The sequence below is a fragment of the Hemiscyllium ocellatum genome, chromosome 5 (genome assembly GCF_020745735.1).
Source record: "Hemiscyllium ocellatum isolate sHemOce1 chromosome 5, sHemOce1.pat.X.cur, whole genome shotgun sequence".
Lineage (NCBI taxonomy): Eukaryota > Metazoa > Chordata > Chondrichthyes > Orectolobiformes > Hemiscylliidae > Hemiscyllium > Hemiscyllium ocellatum.
The window spans coordinates 102,089,701-102,109,111 of record NC_083405.1 but is presented as its reverse complement, the minus strand read 5'-3'; the positions used below and the strand labels follow the sequence as shown (position 1 = coordinate 102,109,111).

The 19,411-nt window shown below is 40.8% G+C and overlaps 1 protein-coding gene across 1 annotated transcript in view; it reads right to left on the bottom strand.

The window, feature by feature from the left end:
• jcada (junctional cadherin 5 associated a) overlaps positions 1–19,411 on the bottom strand; it is a 184,333-nt gene that overhangs the window by 12,453 nt on the left and 152,469 nt on the right. The window contains exon 4 of the mRNA XM_060825045.1: positions 14,962–19,031. Coding sequence (XP_060681028.1) covers positions 14,962–19,031 — 4,070 coding nt within the window. The remainder of the gene's footprint in view (positions 1–14,961; positions 19,032–19,411) is intronic.

Here is a 19,411-nt window from a genome sequence, read left to right as displayed (position 1 = left end):
TCTCTTTGAGCTTGTATTCCTGCTTATCCCATAAATTTGCCTTCTCACTTACTGACAGTACATCTATTGGATTGAAAATTGGAACTTCCAAAAGGGTAGTTGAAATTTGAACTCTCACCCAAAAGGGCTATTGATAGCGATTCAATGAAATGTTTCTCCAAGATGGAGATGGATGAATTTTTGTTAGGTGAGAGATGGGGATCAAATGGGTTGAGGTAAACGTCAGCCAATTCCAGGTGAATGCTTGTACACATCTGGAAGCCTGAATAGCCTCCTCCTGCTCCAATGCCGGTGTGTTTCCCAACTCCTCACTCATTTTCAAGATGGATAGGAAACCACTTAGTCTATAACATCTGGCTGTAAGTATGGTGTTACCTTTAACATTGAAGTTTCCATTCTCTGGTCACTGATAGAATATACTGGTCTTTGATTAAATTTGTTGATGCAAAATGGAAGAATTCAAGATTTTTGTTCTGAGTACGTGCCAGATCTCTAGAAAGATTCAGGTGCTAAATTCTTTAAAGAACGTGTCACATATAGACAAGGTGGTTAAAAAGAAGTTTAGCATGCATGCCTTCACTGCTCAGTCCTTTGAGTATAGGAGTTGGGACATCATGGTGAGGTCTCTTCTGAAGTATTGCATCTCTGATTGCCCTGTTATAGGAAAGATATTATTACGCTGGAAAGGGTTCAGTATTGATTTACCGGGACGTCGCCAGGTATGGAAGGTTTGAGTTAGAAAGAAAGGCTGGGTAAGCTGAGACTGTTTTTCACTGAAGACAGGAGATTGAGAGGTGGCCTTATGGACGTTTATAAAATAATGAGGGATATCGATACAGAGCTAATGTTAGGTGTCTTCTCCTGAGGATGGGGAACTTCAAAACTAGGGGGCATTTCTTTAAGGCGAGAGGAGGGAGAATAAAAACAAAACATTGGGACAATTTTTTTAAGAGAGGGTGTTCGTGTGTGGAATGAACTTTCTGAAAAATGATGGATGCAGGCGCAGTTACAATATTTAAAAGACACTTAGGTAAGCACATGAGTGGGAAAAGTTCGGAGGGATATGGGCCAGGAGCAGGTAGCTGAGACGAGTTTATTTTGGAATTATGTTTGGCATGGACTGGTTGGACTGAAGGGTCTGTTTCCGTGTTGTATGCCACTGTGGCTCTAAGAGAGAACTGGTCAATCTTTAAAATGCTGAGTGGTGGCAATCTCTGGAGTTAATGCACATTTTCTCATGTGTTGCAGCCCGTAAGGAATTACTTTGTAGAGCATTTCTAATGCACGGCAATTTCACCAGATGCACACAACCACTGCCGCCTTACAGATTCTCAAGTTTGTCCTGCAGGGACATTGCTGAGTTTAGTAAGTGCTGTTCAGTCAATAGTTAAAATTTGTTTTTCTCAGCTAGAAAGGAAACCTTCTGATTTCCAAATTAAATGAAAAACAATCCTTTGAAAATGTGGAACTGTGAACCCTGAGGGACAAAAGTAAAAGCTCTCAAGGGTATTGGGTCACTACTTTGAGAAGCTTTTTAGTTAATTCAGTGGCGAAAGAACCCAGCTGCTGTACAAAGCTGTCATCACATCGTGACAAGAATGGTTTATAAGCAGCATTACATTCAATTTCCCACAACCCAGCCTTTCTGGCCGGTGTCTATCACCTATTAGTTCACATTCAGATGGTTCCTAACTGATTCTGGTGTACAGTCAGTGACATTGTGGAGTTTCCAATGATCTCACCCTTTACATGAGTAAATGGAAACCTGCAAAGCTTCTTCCAGTAATATCTCAGTAAAATAAAGAGAAGAAAAGCCCTTTCTTCTGATTGAAGCATGTCCCATTAAATTCCAAATTATGTCCATCTGCGATATTTATATTAGCCTTCTGTTTTAAAATTTAAAATAAAAAACTTTGCTCAAAATTGTTTAAGTGGTGTATTTTAGCATGGCATTTCCGCCCAGCTGCAATAGTTAATTCAGTGCAATTCCCCAAAATCACTGAGACTAGCAAAAAAGATAGCAAAATTTGAGCATGAATTCAGTTCAAATTGTACAAATTGAATTTCTGCAAGCTTTGGCATTGGTTTAAAAAGACTTGTGGCCATCAAACTGGCCAAGTGGTTGGATTGCATTTTTTGTTCTGCTAAGGGCGGCACGGTGGCACAGTGGTTAGCACTGCTGCCTCACAGCGCCTGTAGACCCGGGTTCAATTCCCGACTCAGGCGACTGACTGTGTGGAGTTTGCACGTTCTCCCCGTGTCTGCGTGGGTTTCCTCCGGGTGCTCCGGTTTCCTCCCACAGTCACAAAGACCCTGCGGGTCAGGTGAATTGGCCAAGCTAAATTGCCCATAGTGTTAGGTAAGGGGTAAATGTAGGGGTATGGGTGGGTTGCGCTTCGGCGGGTCGATGTGGACTTGTTGGGCCGAAGGGCCTGTTTCCACACTGTAAGTCTAATCTAATTAGGAGAAAATGAGGACAGCAGAAGCTGTAGAGTTAGAGTCGAAAAGGGTGGTGCTGGAAAAACACAGCAGGTCAGGCAGTAACTGAAGAGCAGGAGAAGCGATATTTCAGGCATAAGCCCATCATCAGGAATGTCCTAGTTTTTGCTAATTGTACTTCTTTGCAGATCTTTGAGGAAGCTTGAAAAATAAAACATGATGATACTATGACTTTAAGAGGTGTATTTCTGTCCTTTTTTTAATAAGAGAGGTTGATACAGATGCCGAGTGATCTGTTTCATGATAATAATGTGAAGAGCTTGTGAAGCCTTGAGTTTTTTTAAATTGGAACAGTAGAAGCAGCATGAAGGGGTGGAGTCAAGCTTTCACAGAACTAGGATTTTAGGTTAACTTTCTGTAGCTGTTGGGGTCTGGAAGCTGCTATATATCTCTCTCCTTGCTACAGCAAAATGCTTGAGTTCTCTCTCTCTCTCTCTCAGAGTTTTCTCTTGATGTTCTTTCCTCCTGGACTGAAGAACTGCATGTGAGATCAGCAATTTTACTGAATTTGCCTTTGCCAAGCATGTGTTTACGGGTTGTTACTCTTCTGGAACAGTTGCTGTTTAGTTGTTAAATAATGCATAATTCTGTTAAGTTTCCAGTAGATTTAAGTAATTCCAGTTCTTATTTATTTTGTTTGTGTGTTAACTATGGTGTAAGAATAAAGTGTGTCTTGCATCAAGCATGGTAATTTGACCAATTGAATTACATCTGGAACAGACTTTACACTTGCCTCAAAAATAAGTAAAAGTTGGGGTCCAGGCTCTCTTCTTAATATATGTTGAGGGAGTTTGGTCTCGTCCATGCAACAAATTTCAAACACGTATATTTTTCTTTGCTTAAAATATCAAAATTGACTACTGTGCACCGATGTAAATATGAGATACCTCTATTTAGTTTTCAATGATCAAAATAGTTTTATCACTGCATTCAGAAGTGGAGGACAAGGCATTCAAAGTACGTATTGTTCTGATAAGTCCATTTTCAACTGCATTAATCGACCTAAACTAAGATATCACCCTGAAATGCATTAAGAAATATTTTTAAAGCAAAATGGATGCTAATTTAAAATACTATCTGTTTGTACTCATTCATGCCAGACTTTACACTTGACTATATGCAAATACATTTGTGCAGAAGCTCAAGACAAAGAAATTTCTCAAAATTGGTTCAATTTTAGGCATATTATGCCCAAATAGAAACTCTACCCAAACACGTACGGTATCATGAATCAATGAGTTGCTGTTGGTACTTCAATCCAATTCACACATCCTTGATACCACATTGTGTCAAGATATTTCAAACAATATAATTAACTTAATTTCCTTCATTTCAACTAAAGTTGTGGAATGGAATAAAAGTTAGCTTGGAAAATTTGGGAATATTGCCTTGGGACCTTTTGTATCTACCTGAGAGGTCAAAACGTTTGGTTTAAAATTCATTTGCAAACTGGCATCTCAAACCGTAGAACACTCCCCCACTATCCTACTGTGGTGTTTGCTTTGATCGAATGATCTCCCTGGTGTGATTCTGGCAGCAAGGCAAGAAATTTCCAGATGTCCAGGGTCGGCAGACACTCACATTGAAGAATGATCAGAGCTAACAAGCAAAATGTACTGATAATCCTTCACTTTTACTTATATTTTAACAAAATAACTGGGGGGCACACATGGGATTAAAGTAGAAACTGAAACAGCAATCTATAAATAAAATCTTTACATTTCTGGATTTATATAATCTTTTTTTAAATTTTACACTCCTTAACATGAAATTAGTTTTTCAATGTCAAAGTATGTGTGTGTTCAGAAAGACTGGCATAACAGGGCAGGCTTGTATCAGTTCAGTGATTTCTAACAGGTTGCAAATAGTGAAGACTTTGAGGACGTACCCCTCTATCTCAAAATATACAATCACTGACAACACTTTGTAGGGTTTTTCCTTTGAGCTAAAAGTGTACGAACGTAAGTTAATGATAGTATTGGCATTATTACTATGGGTAGCACAGTGGTTAGCACTGCTGCCTCACAGTGCCAGAGACCAGGGTTCAATTCCCGCCTTGGGCAACTGGCTGTGTGGAGTTTGCACATTCTCCCCGTGTGTGTGTGGGTTTCCTCCCACAGTCCAAAGATGTGCAGGTTAGGTGAATTGGCCATGCTAAATTGCGTGTAGTGTTAGATGTAGGGGAATGGGTTTGTGGGTTGCTCTTCAGAGGGTTGTTGTGGGCTTGTTGGGCCGAAGGGCCTGTTTCCACACTGTAAGTAATAGAACATAGAACATAGAAGGATACAGCGCAGTACAGGCCCTTCGGCCCTCGATGTTGCGCCGACCGAATCCTACCTAACCTATACTAGCCCAATAACTTCCAAATGCCTATCCAATGCCCGCTTAAATGACCATAAAGAAGGAGAGTTCACCACTGATACGGGCAGGGCATTCCATGAACTCACAACCCGCTGTGTGAAGAATCTACCCCTAACATCTGTCCTATACCTACCACCCCTTAATTTAAAGCTATGTCCCCTAGTAACACCTGACTCCATTAGCGGTAAAAGGTTCTTAGTATCTACCCTATCTAAACCCCTAATCATCTTATACACTTCTATCAGATCTCCCCTAAACCTTCTCTTCTCCAATGAGAACAGCCCCAAGTGCCTCAGCCTTTCCTCATAAGATTTTCCTACCATTCCAGGCAACATCCTGGTAAACCTCCTCTGCACTCGTTCTAAAGCTTCCACATCCTTCCTATACTAATCTAATCTATAAATCCAGGTGTTAGCTTTTGGATATTTGCAGTGGGATTTGAACATATGATCTGCTGGCTCAGGGGTGTGATTGTATCCAAGTGAGATAAAAATAACATCATTCCATAAAATTATGATTTAATCAATTGTAATCCCTCACTGGCAGACTTTTAAAAATACCATCAAAGTGCACTTCATAACTAAGATATGAAAAGCAATCAATACATTCAAAGACATCTTCATTTAAGAAAATTATACTAAATTATCATTAAATCATTCCTAAGCAGAACGTTACCATTATTCCTTTCTATATTGTAAAAGTGCCTTCTGTTACATAGTTATGAAGGGAATTTAGAGAAATAAACACAGAAATTGCTCGAGAAACTTAGCAGCTCTGACATTATCTGTGGAATGAGAAACAGCGTTAACGTTTCAAGAACAATAAGACACTTCTTCAGAAAGAGTCACATGAAGCTCAAAGTCTCTTTTCACAAATACTGCCAGGCCTGCTGAGTTTACCCAGCATTATCATTTTTTTAATTTCAGGTTTCCAGCACTTGTAGAATTTTGCTTTATTTGGGAATTGAGAGAAAGCATATTTTACGTTTATGAATACATGGACCTTTCTAGCTTTGCAAAAGGAACCTCAATTCCCACAGCAGTTTACAGCATATCTGGCCTATCACGTGCAGATTTACTCCTGGTCCCCTTCATCACTTCTAAGCTATTGTGAAATGAGATCGTATTCTTGTTATTATTTTGCACAATTGTCCTTATAGAATATTGATGTGTATGTGCAATTACAGAATTACTTGCAAATTCAGCCTTCCGTGAGCAAGCTAAGACACTTGATAAATTCAGACTGCAGAAGATGTTAAGAAAAATGTGTCCACTTTCTCATTGTTTTTGGTTGTATTAAACAACCAAATGATCTGTGGCTCATAATTTTGCAGCAGCTGATTCCATGCCTCACAATTCTGAAAAATTTCCAATCACAATGAAAAACATACATTGATACGGTGACTTTCATAAATGCACAACACTCCAAAGAGCTTTACAGGTAATGAAGTACTTTTTAAGTGCAGTCACTGCTATAATATAGCAAATATTGCAACCAATTTGCACGGAATAATTTCCCACACACAGCAAGGAGAGAAAAGCAAATCTCTTTTTCAGAAATCTGATTGAGGGAGGAACTTTGCCAAGAAATCAAAGATTTGTTATACTTCAAAATAGTGGCTGAGGATCTTTAGAATCCACCTGAGAAGACAGATGAAGCTTTAGATTAAATTCTCTTCTGAAAGAGATTCCCCCAATAATGCAACACTCCCTCAGCATTGTATCAAAGTCTGAGCAGCATTTAGTGCTCATATCTCTAGAGTGGGGCTGAATCCATGATGTAAGGTGAGAGTGCTTACAGCTTACACCATGTAATAATGCTCATCTCTCTCATTTCAGAAGAGCTAACTAATTGCTAGAAAGAGTCAAATGGTGTTGGCTTTATTGCGTGAAAACTAAAATACTTACATATTGCTGCACCAGGGAAAATCCCAATGAATGACTGTTCCTTCCATTTTGCTGCATGAAATCATTGGAAATCTTGATTACACAGCTTGGACTTACTGCACTAATCATCTATTGGACCAAGTGTCAGTCAGAGCTCTCAGAGGGGCCGTGTCTTTGGCTGTAAGACTGATTACAATTTACCTAGGGCAGAGCCAAGATTTGGAAGGCTAATCTGGAGATCGTTCAGGTACAGTCGAGTTGCCTTTCAAACAGGAGGAATGGTACAAAGGTCAAAGCCAGCATTCCCTCTTTGCCGAGAGAAATAAAATGAAGCAAAACGAATCTAATCTATTAGGTGTCAGGTTGAAAGTACAAGTAAAAACCAAGATGAATATGTCAGGTTCTGAGTGAAGTTAAAAAGGTAATAAGCGAGGCAAAAAGACAGATTGAGAAGAGAGTGACAGGAAATATTAAAGGAAGTGCAAATGTCTAATTTATGTAGATAAATAGTGAAATATAATCCATTCTTGGAAGTAAAGGGCATATTTCAGGTAGTGAATGGCTATAACAAGGAGAATTCGACCAAAAACATTGTAAGAGACAAGTGATTTCAGAATGGTTTAAAACTGATAAACAGCAGTCACTAGAAAGCCTAGCTCGACCTAAAATTGATAAGTTCTCAGGAACGAGATGGGATGCATATGAAAACAATAAGGGGGGAAATTATAGAGGAACTGGCTATCATCTTCCAATTTTCCTTAGATGCAGGATCGGAGAATTATAACGTTGTAGTGTTCTTGTGAAAAAAGGATGCAAGTCCAAACCCAGCTGTGGAGGCAGATCAGTTTAACCTCAATAATGGGAAAACATTCCGGGCAAAACTGGTAACCATTTGGGCAAATATGAATGAATTGATTAAAAATAACTAGCAAAATTTGATCGGGCAAATCATGTTTGACTAACTTGATCAATGGAAGAGATGGCTGATGTGATGTATATTTCCTTTGAGAATATTTGATAAAAGGCCAATTAATACACTAGCCAGTTATGTTGAAGTGTGTGGAATAAAAGGAAAAGAGTATCAGGAAACCAAGTAATGGCAAACAGTTGTTCCTCAGACTGATGCAAGGAATGTCTTGGATTCCCTGCAGTCAGTCTTAAGACCACTGCTTTTCTTGATCTGGTTAATGACCCAGATGTCGATGTTTGGGGCACAATTTTAAAACCTAATGATTTCAATGAATTGTGAATTGTGAGGTGACTAGACATAGGTAGGCTAGTGATACAGACGACATATTATTTTTAATGTTTCATGGGATGTGGTCATCACTGGTTAGACCAACATTTATTGCCCATTTCCAATTGCCTTGTGGTGCTTGTGATCCACCTTCCTGAACATCTGGTATCGTTGGGCTGTACGGACACCCATAGTGCAGTTAGGGAGTTTCAGGAATTTGGCTTGAGTAACTTGAATGGGGACCTTGTAAGCAACTTGGTAGTGGAATTGCATTTTTAGAGACAATGCGGAGATGAATTTAACAGCAGGAGAGATTTCTAAACTGAGACAGGGCAATCTTTTCATACAATTACATATTTCTCAGCTCATTATTTTATGAAAGTGTAGGTAAAACACCAAGTGTTCTGTGTAGGAGGTTCTAACCGCCAACCCGCTCCAACATCTTTTAGGTTCTTACATCCAGGTGTCAGATTTAAAAGGCACCTATACATTACTGCACATTACCTATACATCACCTGTATATTACTTCACTCTCTGCAATTTGGGAGCATCACTCACTCTCTGCTCATCATCTCCAGCCACCCCTGGAGATATCAGAGACCAGCAGGGAAAAGCAGCACCATGCTTTAGCAATGCCTCAATAGATGTTCCCTGAAGATTACAGTCTGGGACAAAAGGGAAGCTCTTTTCCCTGGGGATGCCAATGAGAGTCCACCCTGGACAGAGGTGGCTGCAGAGGTCAGCACCTTTGGGAAGCTCAGGAGAACCTGACTGCAGTGTCACAAGGGGATGAATGATCTGCTGTAGCTCTGCCAGGGTGTGTACTACTCTCTGCCCAGTGCTTCATGCTCCTAGGAGTGTGAGTTGGCATTGTAAAGTTGGCACGGCACAGATCTGTCACACAGGAGGATGGGTGCCAGGCATCTCCATCAGACACCCTTTCTTTCAACATCTGTAATTTTTCATGCACCTACCAATATAGCACCACTGGGACCACAGTGGCACTGCCCCTTTCACAGTGTCAGGGTACACACTCAAAATGTAAAAGGAATTACAACACTCAGTAGCTCAGGTCTTTCTTCAAAACCAAGAAAATATACACGTCTGAGAACTTTTCATTAAAAGTTAGTGCGGGGCAAGGGTACAACCTCAAGACACGATCCTTTGAGTTGAGATTTTTTTGAGTTCAGCAACACTGGCCTGCCCTGGTCAAGTTTGTGGGTGTCAGTCGATGTGGCTGTCTTGCTTGGACAGGCTTGTTTGCTCAGTCAGAGCTCACCTCTAACAGTAAATATTTACAACCACAAACCCGGCTTCAGATGACTGAGCCTTCTCATGAGCTGACCAACATGAAAAGTCTTCACCTCCACACTGTAGACTTTTATGCTCAGCTGCATTTGGAGGAAGAAACCCGACAGTGTGAAAGCAGACTATTCAGTCCATCGAGTCTACGCTAACCCTCATATGTGCCAGTGAAAACTAAAAGCAATGAACTGAAGTGCTATAGTTACTGAATGCATGCATGCAGTGTAGTGAAGTCTTTTTGTTTTGAATTGAAGACTACTTCAGCAAAATACAATTGCTTTTAAATTAAATATGCTTCTTTAAGAGGGGTTTTGAATGACTATATTGAAAATTACGGTGATTACTCTGATAGGTTCAAGTAGGGATTATATAAAGTTGTAATGAAAATGTTGAAGTGATGCTCTTGTGTTGTTCTTGCCTGTGTGGAAGATGAAAACACTAAGGAATAGTTGTTGATCCCATTATACTGACTGATATCACATACACTGATTGATTCTGATACTTAGCAGGCAATTTGAACAGTAGCTGCCTGGCAAAAACGATGATGGGAAAAATGTCTCCTTGAAAAACTGAGTATGCTGGAGAAAATCAGCAAGTCTGGCAGGATGTGTGGACAGCGAAACTGAGTTAAGGTTTGTCCTTGTCCAAAGATGTGCATGTTAGGTGGACTGGCAATGCTAAATTCCCCATAGTGTTCAAGGATGTGAAGGTGAGGTGGATTAGCCATGGAAAATTCAGGGTTACATGAATAAGGTAGGAGGGTGGATCCAGGTGGGATACTCTTCGGAAGGACAGTGTGGACCAGATGGGCTGTATGGACTCTTTCCACACTGTAGGGCTTCTATGACTTTATCCATTTGAATATCACCTCATGTTGATCCACATTGAGTTGGAGACCAGACCTCCTGCCCAGAACATTCGGTGTTCCCTGTGTTTGGATAATGTAATCCATATTGATTTATAACACTGTAAAGTACCATGAGCAGTTTAACATTAAAAAGTGCTACATACATGCAAATTGTTGTTGTCAGAAGCACTGGGGGCTGGGTGGGGGCAGCAGCAGTGGCAAGCAAGCTGAAAGCTGACATAAAAATAAATGATCAGCTGTAATGGAGCAAAAACATTGAGTAGGAGTGGGAAGTGGCAGGAACAGATCAGAATTAGTTCTGACCAACAGCAAGTCAGTTATTAACTTGCTGCATATCAGGTTTTTAAAGATATTTATGACTAATGGAAAAAGAACTATCTTGACTGAATGTATTTTAATAGGTGCTGACAGTGAGGGGTGGGAAGGATTGTTCTATTCTGAGCTAATTACGGTCATGGCTGTAACAGTGTGTCAGTGGGCTTGCTGTGGACTGAGTCTGGAGTTTGGCAGGGGTTGTGATGGGAGTCCTGTCAACTGGGCCAGGGGTCTCAGGGAGATGCACTCAGCCAAGACAAAGGAGATGCAAGGGCAGTGGGATAAATATGGAAAAGAAAGGGGCTGTATGTTGGGGAAGAAGGCTGAGGGGCAGGGAGGAGGAAGCTGGAAGAGGAAGCATTTGGATGAAGAAAGCTGCAAAGGGTCGATGGGGAGAGAAAAAGGCTATAAAGATAGAAAGATGGGAGTGGTGAAGAAGATGGCAGCAAAGGAATGAGAAGAGTTTTCAACTTGCCATTAAAGGAATACCCAGCTAACTCGGAGCCAGGAAAAATCTTGAATCACTGAAGCAATTCATTCCTTGAAAACAAAGGTGGCATTTCCTGGCTGCATATATTCAGGAATGACTATATGGTGAAATTTGCAATTGTGCTAACTTCCTGTCTAGCTTGGATTCTTTTAACATAAGCCATTCTGCTTTATAGCAGTGACAGTCAAATACACCACCTAAGCAAACTTATCCAAACTATTTAGGTGGGCCAGGCAGTTACTATGTAGTGATCTCTTTTAGGGGTTAGACTTTGGCTTTCAGTGACTAAATTTTCATTCTCATTAGCTCATTTATGAGCAGTTATGGAGGTGCAATATCTTCTGTATTTGCATTGACATTCATAAAGGCTATTTGGACTCACAAGCATGCAGAAGTTGAGCAAATGAAATTTGAAAACGAAATTCAAATGAAATTGAGCAAATAAAATTGCAATGAGCAGCCTAAATTGGAAGGTTAACCCACATTCCTGTTAATTAATTTTTCTTTTGTGCAGATCTCTAAAGCCTGCGCATAGCAACAACCTCCTGAACCGAAAGCAAATGCTGTGAATGCTGTGGGTCGGCTGATTACCATATGTAGACCCTCAGTGTGGCTGCATGTACGTGCAGGAGAAAGTGAGGATTGCAGATGCTGGACTTCAGAATTGAAAAGTGTAATGCTGGAAAAGCACAGCAGGTCAGGCAGCATCCGAGGAGCGGGACAGTCAACGTTTTGGGCTTAAGTCCGAAACATCAACTCTCCTGCTCCTCAGATGCTGCCTGACCTGCTGTGCTTTTCCAGTGTCACACTTTTCAGCTCTGCATGTATGTGCAGCCATGCAGCTAAGAGGGAACATCAGTGCAAACTGAATTTCAATCACAAATATAGATTAATTACGCATCATGTTCCCTTTTTGTAAGCTGATGGATTTAGCCCCCATGGATTCTATGCAAGGATGAAATATGATTTACATGACACAGTTATGATGCAAATACTGATTATAGCAAGTACCCCTTTCACAAAGATATCATTTCCTATTGAAATTTCCTGTTTTTCATATAACTACCATATTACTGTGAATCAGGAGCAATTATTTCTGTTCCCTATTTGCTAGTATTCAACAGGTAGTCATATTGAAGTGACTGACTGTTGACTTTAATGACTAACTTGTAAGTATGCCTGTAGCCATGGTGATTTATTTTAAAACTACTTGATGGAGAGGTACCTTCCAGAGCTAATGGTGTTTAGTTTATATTAGGAGGGTTTATGACTGAGCAATATACACAGAACAAAACCTTATGTTTTCTGATCTATGCTTCCTGGCTTGTTTTTTGTAAGGTTGGGAAAACCACCAAAGCTGGAAAAAAGAAGGATTTAGTTTTCTTTTCAGTCTAGGGCAGTTCTGTGGAAGTCATAGAGTCATGGAGATGAACAACATGGAAACAGACCCTCGGTCCAACCCATCCATGCCGACCAGATATCCCAACCCAATCTAGTCCCATCTGCCAGCACCCGGCCCATATCTCTCCAAACCTTTTGTATTCATATACCCATCCAAATGCCTCTTAAATGTTGCAATTGTACCAGCCTCCACCACATCCTCTGGCAGCTCATTCCATACACATCCCATCCTCTGTGTGAAAAAGTTGCTCCTTGGGTCTCTTTTATATCTTTCCCCTCACCCTAAACCTATGCCCTCTAGTCCTGGACTCCCCCACACCAGGGAAAATATTTTGTCAATTTATCCTATCCATGCCCCTCATAATTTTGTAAACCTCTATAAGGTCACCCCTCAGCTTCTGATGATCCAGGGAAAACAGCCCAGCCTATTCAGCCTCTCCCTATGGCTCAAATCCTCCAACCTTGGCAACATCCTTGTAAATATTTTCTGAACGCTTTCAAGTTTCACAACATCTTTCCGATAGAAAGAAGACAAGAATTGCACGCAATATTCCAACAGTGGCCTAACTAATGTCCTGTACAGCCGCAATATGACCTCCCAACTCCTATACTCAATACTCTGACCAATAAAAGAAAGCATACGAAATGCCTTCTTCACTATCCTATCTATCTGCGACTTATTGTGTGCAGTTTTGGTCGCCATACTATAGGAAGGATGTGGAGGCACTGGAACAGGTGCAAAGGAGGTTTACCAGGATGTTGCCTGGTATGGTAGGAAGATCATATGAGGAAAGGCTGAGGCACTTGGGGCTGTTTTCATTGGAGAAAAGAAGGTTTAGGGGTGACTTGATAGAGGTGTACAAGATGATTAGGGGTTTAGATAGGATTGACCATGAGAACCTTTTTCCACGTATGGAGTCAGCTATTACGAGGGGGCATAGCTTTAAATTAAGGGGTGGTAGGTATAGGACTGATGCTAGGGGTAGATTCTTTACTCAGTGAGTTGTGAGTTCATGGAATGCCCTGCCAGTAACAGTGGTGGACTCTCCCTCTTTATGGGCATTTAAACGGGCATTGGATAGGCATATGGAGGAAAGTGGGCTAGTGTAGGTTAGGTGGGCTTGGATCAGCGCAACATCGAGGGCCAAAGGGCCTGTACTGCGCTGTATTTTTCTATCTATCTATCTTCTATCTATCCACTTTCAAGGAGCTCTGAACCTGCACTCCAAGGTCTCTTTGTTCAGCAACACTCTGTAGGACCTTACCATTAAATGTGTCAGTCCTGCTAAGATTTGCTTTCCTAAAACACAACACCTCACACTTATCTAAGTTAAACTCCATCTGCCGCTTCTCATCCCATTGGCCCACCTGATCAAGATCCTGATGTAATCTGAGGTAACCCTCTTCACTATTCAATACACCTCCAATTTTGGTGTCATCTGCAAACTTACTAACTGTACCTGTTATGCTCAGTCTTGGATGATGATGGATGTGTGAAAGGATACAAATAGACATTAAAAATTGGTTAACCTTTGAGTAAGGAGTTTAGTAATGGTTCCAGATCTAGAGCATATTGTTAAAACCCCAAAAAGGTCTTTTGAAGCTGAGAATATTTAAGCTCAGGTCTATAAAAACTACAGGAAGAGTTTATTAGATTTTCCAGACTGGGAGGTGTTCAGGAAGGTGAGTTTTCTCTTATGTAGGAACTGTACAAAGAAGGTGAAAGTGCGGACTATAGATACTGGAGATTAGAGTCGAGAATGTGGTATTGGAAAAGCAGGTCAGGCAGCATCCGAGGAGCAGGAGAATTGACGTTTCAGGCAAAAGCTCTTTATCAGGAAGGGCTGTACATGGAATGCCATTGGGTACTGTACAGGGGTCTTTTAGAAATTAACAGGATTATATGTTAACACGTGTTTCAAAATCTTTAAATTTGTGTTATTCATAAATAAGACGGTTTATTCTACATTTCTTCTTTTCTTTATTAAACTACTAAGGCAGCACAGCAGCTCAGTGGTTAGCACTGCCTCACAGTGCTAGGGACCTGGGTTTGATTCCAGCCTCGGGCCACTGTCTGTGTGGAGTTGCACATTCTCCCTGTGTCTGTGTGGGTTTCCTCTGGGTGCTTTGTTTTCCCCGAAACTCCAGGGATGTGCAGGTTAGGATGGATTGGCCATGCTAAACTGCCCGTAGTGTCCAGGGATGTGTAGGTTAGGTGCATTAGGTAAAAACAAGGATTGCAAATATATATTTTAGGGAAATGGGTTTGGGTGGTTTACTCTTCGGAGGGTCAGTGTGAACTTGTTGGGTCAAAGGGCCTGTTTCCCCACTGTAAGGATTCTAATTCTACTGTTTATTGTTAAAGCCAAATCTGCAACATTATGAAAGACATGCAAGTTAAAACCAAATAAAACATAATCTATCAATCACGATTTCAATCTGGAATCTGACATGTCCAGTAATAACATCAGCTGGGATGACAATAATTTCTTAAGATTGTTAATACTAAATTCATCACTATATTTATGATTCTACAAGTACCCATCCTCCAGTCTCTGAGATACTAAGACTTTAGGCATGATGTACTGTAAGGACGTACCTGCCATATGTCTGTGCTCAGAATCAGCTGTCATTGAAGATGCAATAGGTTCCAAATCTTGGTCCAGTGATATGACTCTCTTCCTTGCTGTACAGAGTTCTTCCTGTCTGGCCAACATGTCATCTGCTTCCTCTTCTCCCCTCTCTGTTCTACATTTTTCCTCATCAAAATCATCACCAGAACCTGTACTTTTGATGCTGAGACGTCTGATACGGGAAACCGAATCTACTTCTTTCATTCTGGCCAAGCGGTCGAGAGCTGTTCGGTTTGGGGGAGATGATGAGATTTTGCCTTGCAATGACTCAATCTTCTCTGAAGAATTTCGACCTTTCCTGTCTGCATCTGGGACAGAGGCAGCCTTGCTTTCTGCATTCAGACAGCAATTTGCATCAGTCCAATTATAAAACTCCTTGAAAGGTCCATGAAAGAACTCGTTTATGATGGCCCTTTTCCCTGACTCCTTGTTACTTTTAGCAAGATGCTTCAGCAATTTATTCTCATGTAAATTATTTCCACTTGAGCTTCCATACAGAGGGTTTTGTTTCCATTCTGAAAGCTTGTTGCTTTCCAAAGATTTCTCCTCGATGTGTCTTGTCTGTCCCACTGAAGCATTTTTCCTGTCTGCCACAAAATGATTACCGTTATAGCCCAGTTCCACATCAAAAGGAGGTTTTGTCTCATTTTCTCCTGTATTCTGGTGTGATGTCTTCTTCACTGGAGAAATCAAGGCTTCTCCAGCTACATCTATTCCCAAAATCCGAGCAGCTCTTTCTTCTAATGATTCAGTTTTTGAAATTCCTTCCACAGGTTTTTGCTCTAAGAGGTCGTATAGGTTGTCAGTTTTTGGCTTTGTGCTTTTGTGACAGTTTAGAGAGTTCAGAATAGGTTCGGAGTAACCCTGATCATTGTCAAACTGAGTGAACATTTTTCCAATACTGTCATTACATTCAGTTTCTGGAGCTGGCTGAGCTTTGGGGTCTGGCACCATCACTTTGTTTGACGTGTCCGGATCATTTGTGCTTTCTGTTCGTTCTTGAATTAACTGACACATAGGCGTTCGAACTCCATTGATGTTTATACACTGCCTTTTGCTCTTGGTGTCCTCCAAATTGTTTTCATTTTTTAATTTACTGAAGTAGGCATTCTTTGTTGTGAATACATTTAGAATTGTGCTACTTTTGGTATCAGTTGTTCTTTTATTGATGGGTTTTTGGAATTGATTGATTGACTGGTTGCTGTTATTGACAGCAGATCTTTTAGAATGGTCCTGTACATCAGGGGTAAAATTAGTGTGATTTGAGCAACTTTTATCACTGCCACTGTCCTTCTTTTCTTTGGGCTTGATCAGCTTGACTGATGATTTTTCAGACACACACAACTCAGGTGTTTGGTAAGTCTGACTGTCTGAAAAATCATTGTCTGGGTGTATTGACTGATTTGCACTAAGCTCACTGTCTTCAACTTCCTTCCGCAGTTCCTGAACATTGCGATCCTCTTGCTCTTGAATCTCTTTGTTGAAACTTTCTAATTCACTAATTGCGTCCCAAGGACGGCGGCTTACAGGTTTCAAGAGGAACTGACCAAACCCGACTGCCTCTCTGCCACTGCTTGACGATGCCTGTGAAACCACTCTGCTCTGTTCCAACTGATCCACCACACTTCCACCTCCACTTTCTTTCTGTGAGCATCTCGAAGCCCCGTGAACATGACTTTGGTTTGAGCTAGTGTGATTGACCTGATGCTGTTTAGGAGCTGCCTTTGAGAAAGCACTACCTGTAGAGGGATACAAGTTTGCCTGACCATTTATTGAACAGGTTTTCAGCTTACGTTTCTGGTCATTGATGGCTGTAACTTCTGCATTCCTTTTATCCCCTTGCATTAATGTACTGCATTCAGGTTCTGAGTCATTCTGACTTTGAATCTGGCTGCGTGTTCTAATATTTTTTGTAGCACCAGTGAATGACCGAGTGGTACGGGGACCTTTAATGAAGCTCGTTTGCGTTTCTTGATCTCTATACTGGTCACCCGGCCAAGAGCCAGAAGCTGTTAATTCTCTGTGCTGGTTAAAATTATAGCTAACTGTACGTCTATTGCTAACTTCATTCCAAGGCTCAGGTCGCTTCAACCCATTTTCTGAGATCATGTTTCCTGTCAGAGCTTGTAATTCCAAGTCGGAGGAAGACATGCTTAAAAAACTTTGCTCTGTTAAGTTTCCAGTGCTGTCATTCAGAATACTGTCAATACTCCCATTTCTCACATCATTAACAAAGACATCTTCATTTGACTCTTCTTCGCATGTTTTAACTGGCACGGAAACAAGACAAAATATTGTTTCTGAAATTCTTCTTTTGGAGTGTTTCTTCTCTTGTGCCTCAAAACCCTGGGAATCTGGTTCCCACTTCTTCACCTGGGTAATGGTTTCAACAGTGTCTTGATGCACATGTGATTCTGCTTTAGAATTGGCATTCGAATGCGGATAACCAACAGGATGGTTTAAGGTTGAAAGAACCCTGGAATTACATTTGAATGAGTTGTCAAACTGGTTGTCCAGATATGGTTTAGAACAATGTTCAGACTTAGTACCATTCTCAATCTCTGACTTGGATGCTACAAACCATTTGTGGCTAGTCATAGTATCAGTAATAGGCCTCAGGCCTGCCTGAGTGGAATAATATGATCCTGATGGAACAGAAAAGGCACTGCAATGGTCTGATGGTCCAAATGTCTTGTTTCCATCTACAACATTGTCCTTTGCTTTCCACGGTTCATACTTACGATTGGCTTCACTGTTTTGCTTCTCAGACTGCACTATAGTAATGTGTCTTAATCGTGGATCATTAAATGGTATGTACTTGACAAAAGCCTTTTGGTCATCTGTGTAGCCGTTATGTGAAGAACTATAGGGTTGTCTTTTGTGAGGGATATTTTTACCTACATCATCACTAACACTCTTGGTTTGCAGATGTTGCTTTGTGCTGCTATCATGAGAGATATGTTTCTGCTGAGCATGATCACTCTCCTGGTTATCTAAACACCAATGTGACTGAGCAGTAACAGTATCCACTGACTGAAAGGGCTGAGATGTGCTATCACAAGCAGGCACTTTTTCAAAACATTTCTTACCAGCGTTCTGCTGAGGTGGTGCTTTGTAAGATGGGGGAGGCACATAGACAGGAGGTTCCAAGCTGCTACCAGCAGGAGCTTGAAGGCAGCAATTAGTATCAACACTTGCTTCACTGTCATTGGCAAAAGAAACCACTTGCCCATCAGTTTCTCTGTGCAGATGGAGATTGGGTATCATTTCTGAACTTCTCCTAATTTGCTGATACAATTCATATGAAGGAGGTTTCAGTGGTCTAGTCAACTTCGCTTTTGGCAACTGAGCACATGGCCTGAAATTTTCTGTCCATTTTGTACTTGATTTAGGATGACAATAAGAGCCATTATCCTGCAACACAAGATCATCTTTCAAAAATTGATTTTCCACTCTGTTTCTGTCAAACCCAGGCATATCTACATAATATAGACCTGTCTGAAATTCCTTACCATTACTTTCTGGTATAACTCTGGGCAATGACTGAGACTTTTCCTTCTTTATGTATGGTAATCCTTCTCTTTTTAATTCTTCACCATCAACCACATGAGGCAACATGCCCTGTTTCAATTTGTTTCCATCACCATCAGACAACTGTCTTCCTAAAGACGCTTTCCATTCCTCTGTCCCCAAGCTCTGGCACTTACGATCCTCTGGCATTCTCCACTTGTCTTCAACCATCTCTTTCACTGTCACACTCTGACATTCTGACATCCAACCTTTTTGCTCATTCATTCTCGTTACTTCTGGTTTGTGTTGCATGTTCTTCAGCCGTACGTCTTGTGAACATTTCCCTTGTTGTTCAGTCTTTGGATTGTTTAGATCTTTTGTCACATTATTTCCTTTGCAGCCTGAGTCCCCGCGGTTTGTGTAATCCAATAAAACACTGAAGTCTTGCCCTCTTCGTCTCCAATATGTGACATCCTTCCCAGGTTTGGGCCTGGATGAAGAAGGTAGCAGAGGACCACTGTTTAACCTAAAACAAATATAGAAACATAGAGGGTGGTTAAGGCATTTGAAAAAATTATCTTGCTTTTAATGCCAATTTCCTTATTGAATACTTGTCATTTAGTTCACTAATGATTTTTTGGATAAATTTAGGAGTACAGATTTAAAAGGAAATAAATGGCTATTGTACATTGAACAAACACCAATTCAGCAGGCAATATTTGACAATGTATAAGAATTAAATTATGCCAAATATTCTACCTTGAATTATAGGTTGGCTTCTCAGAGTGCATTCATTTCACAGAATCATGCAATAGCTGCCATTTTATGTTCTAACGAATAGCAAGTGTTTCACAGTAGTGCAACCCAAAATGAAAGATTCATATGAAGTGAACTGAGAGTTGCAAA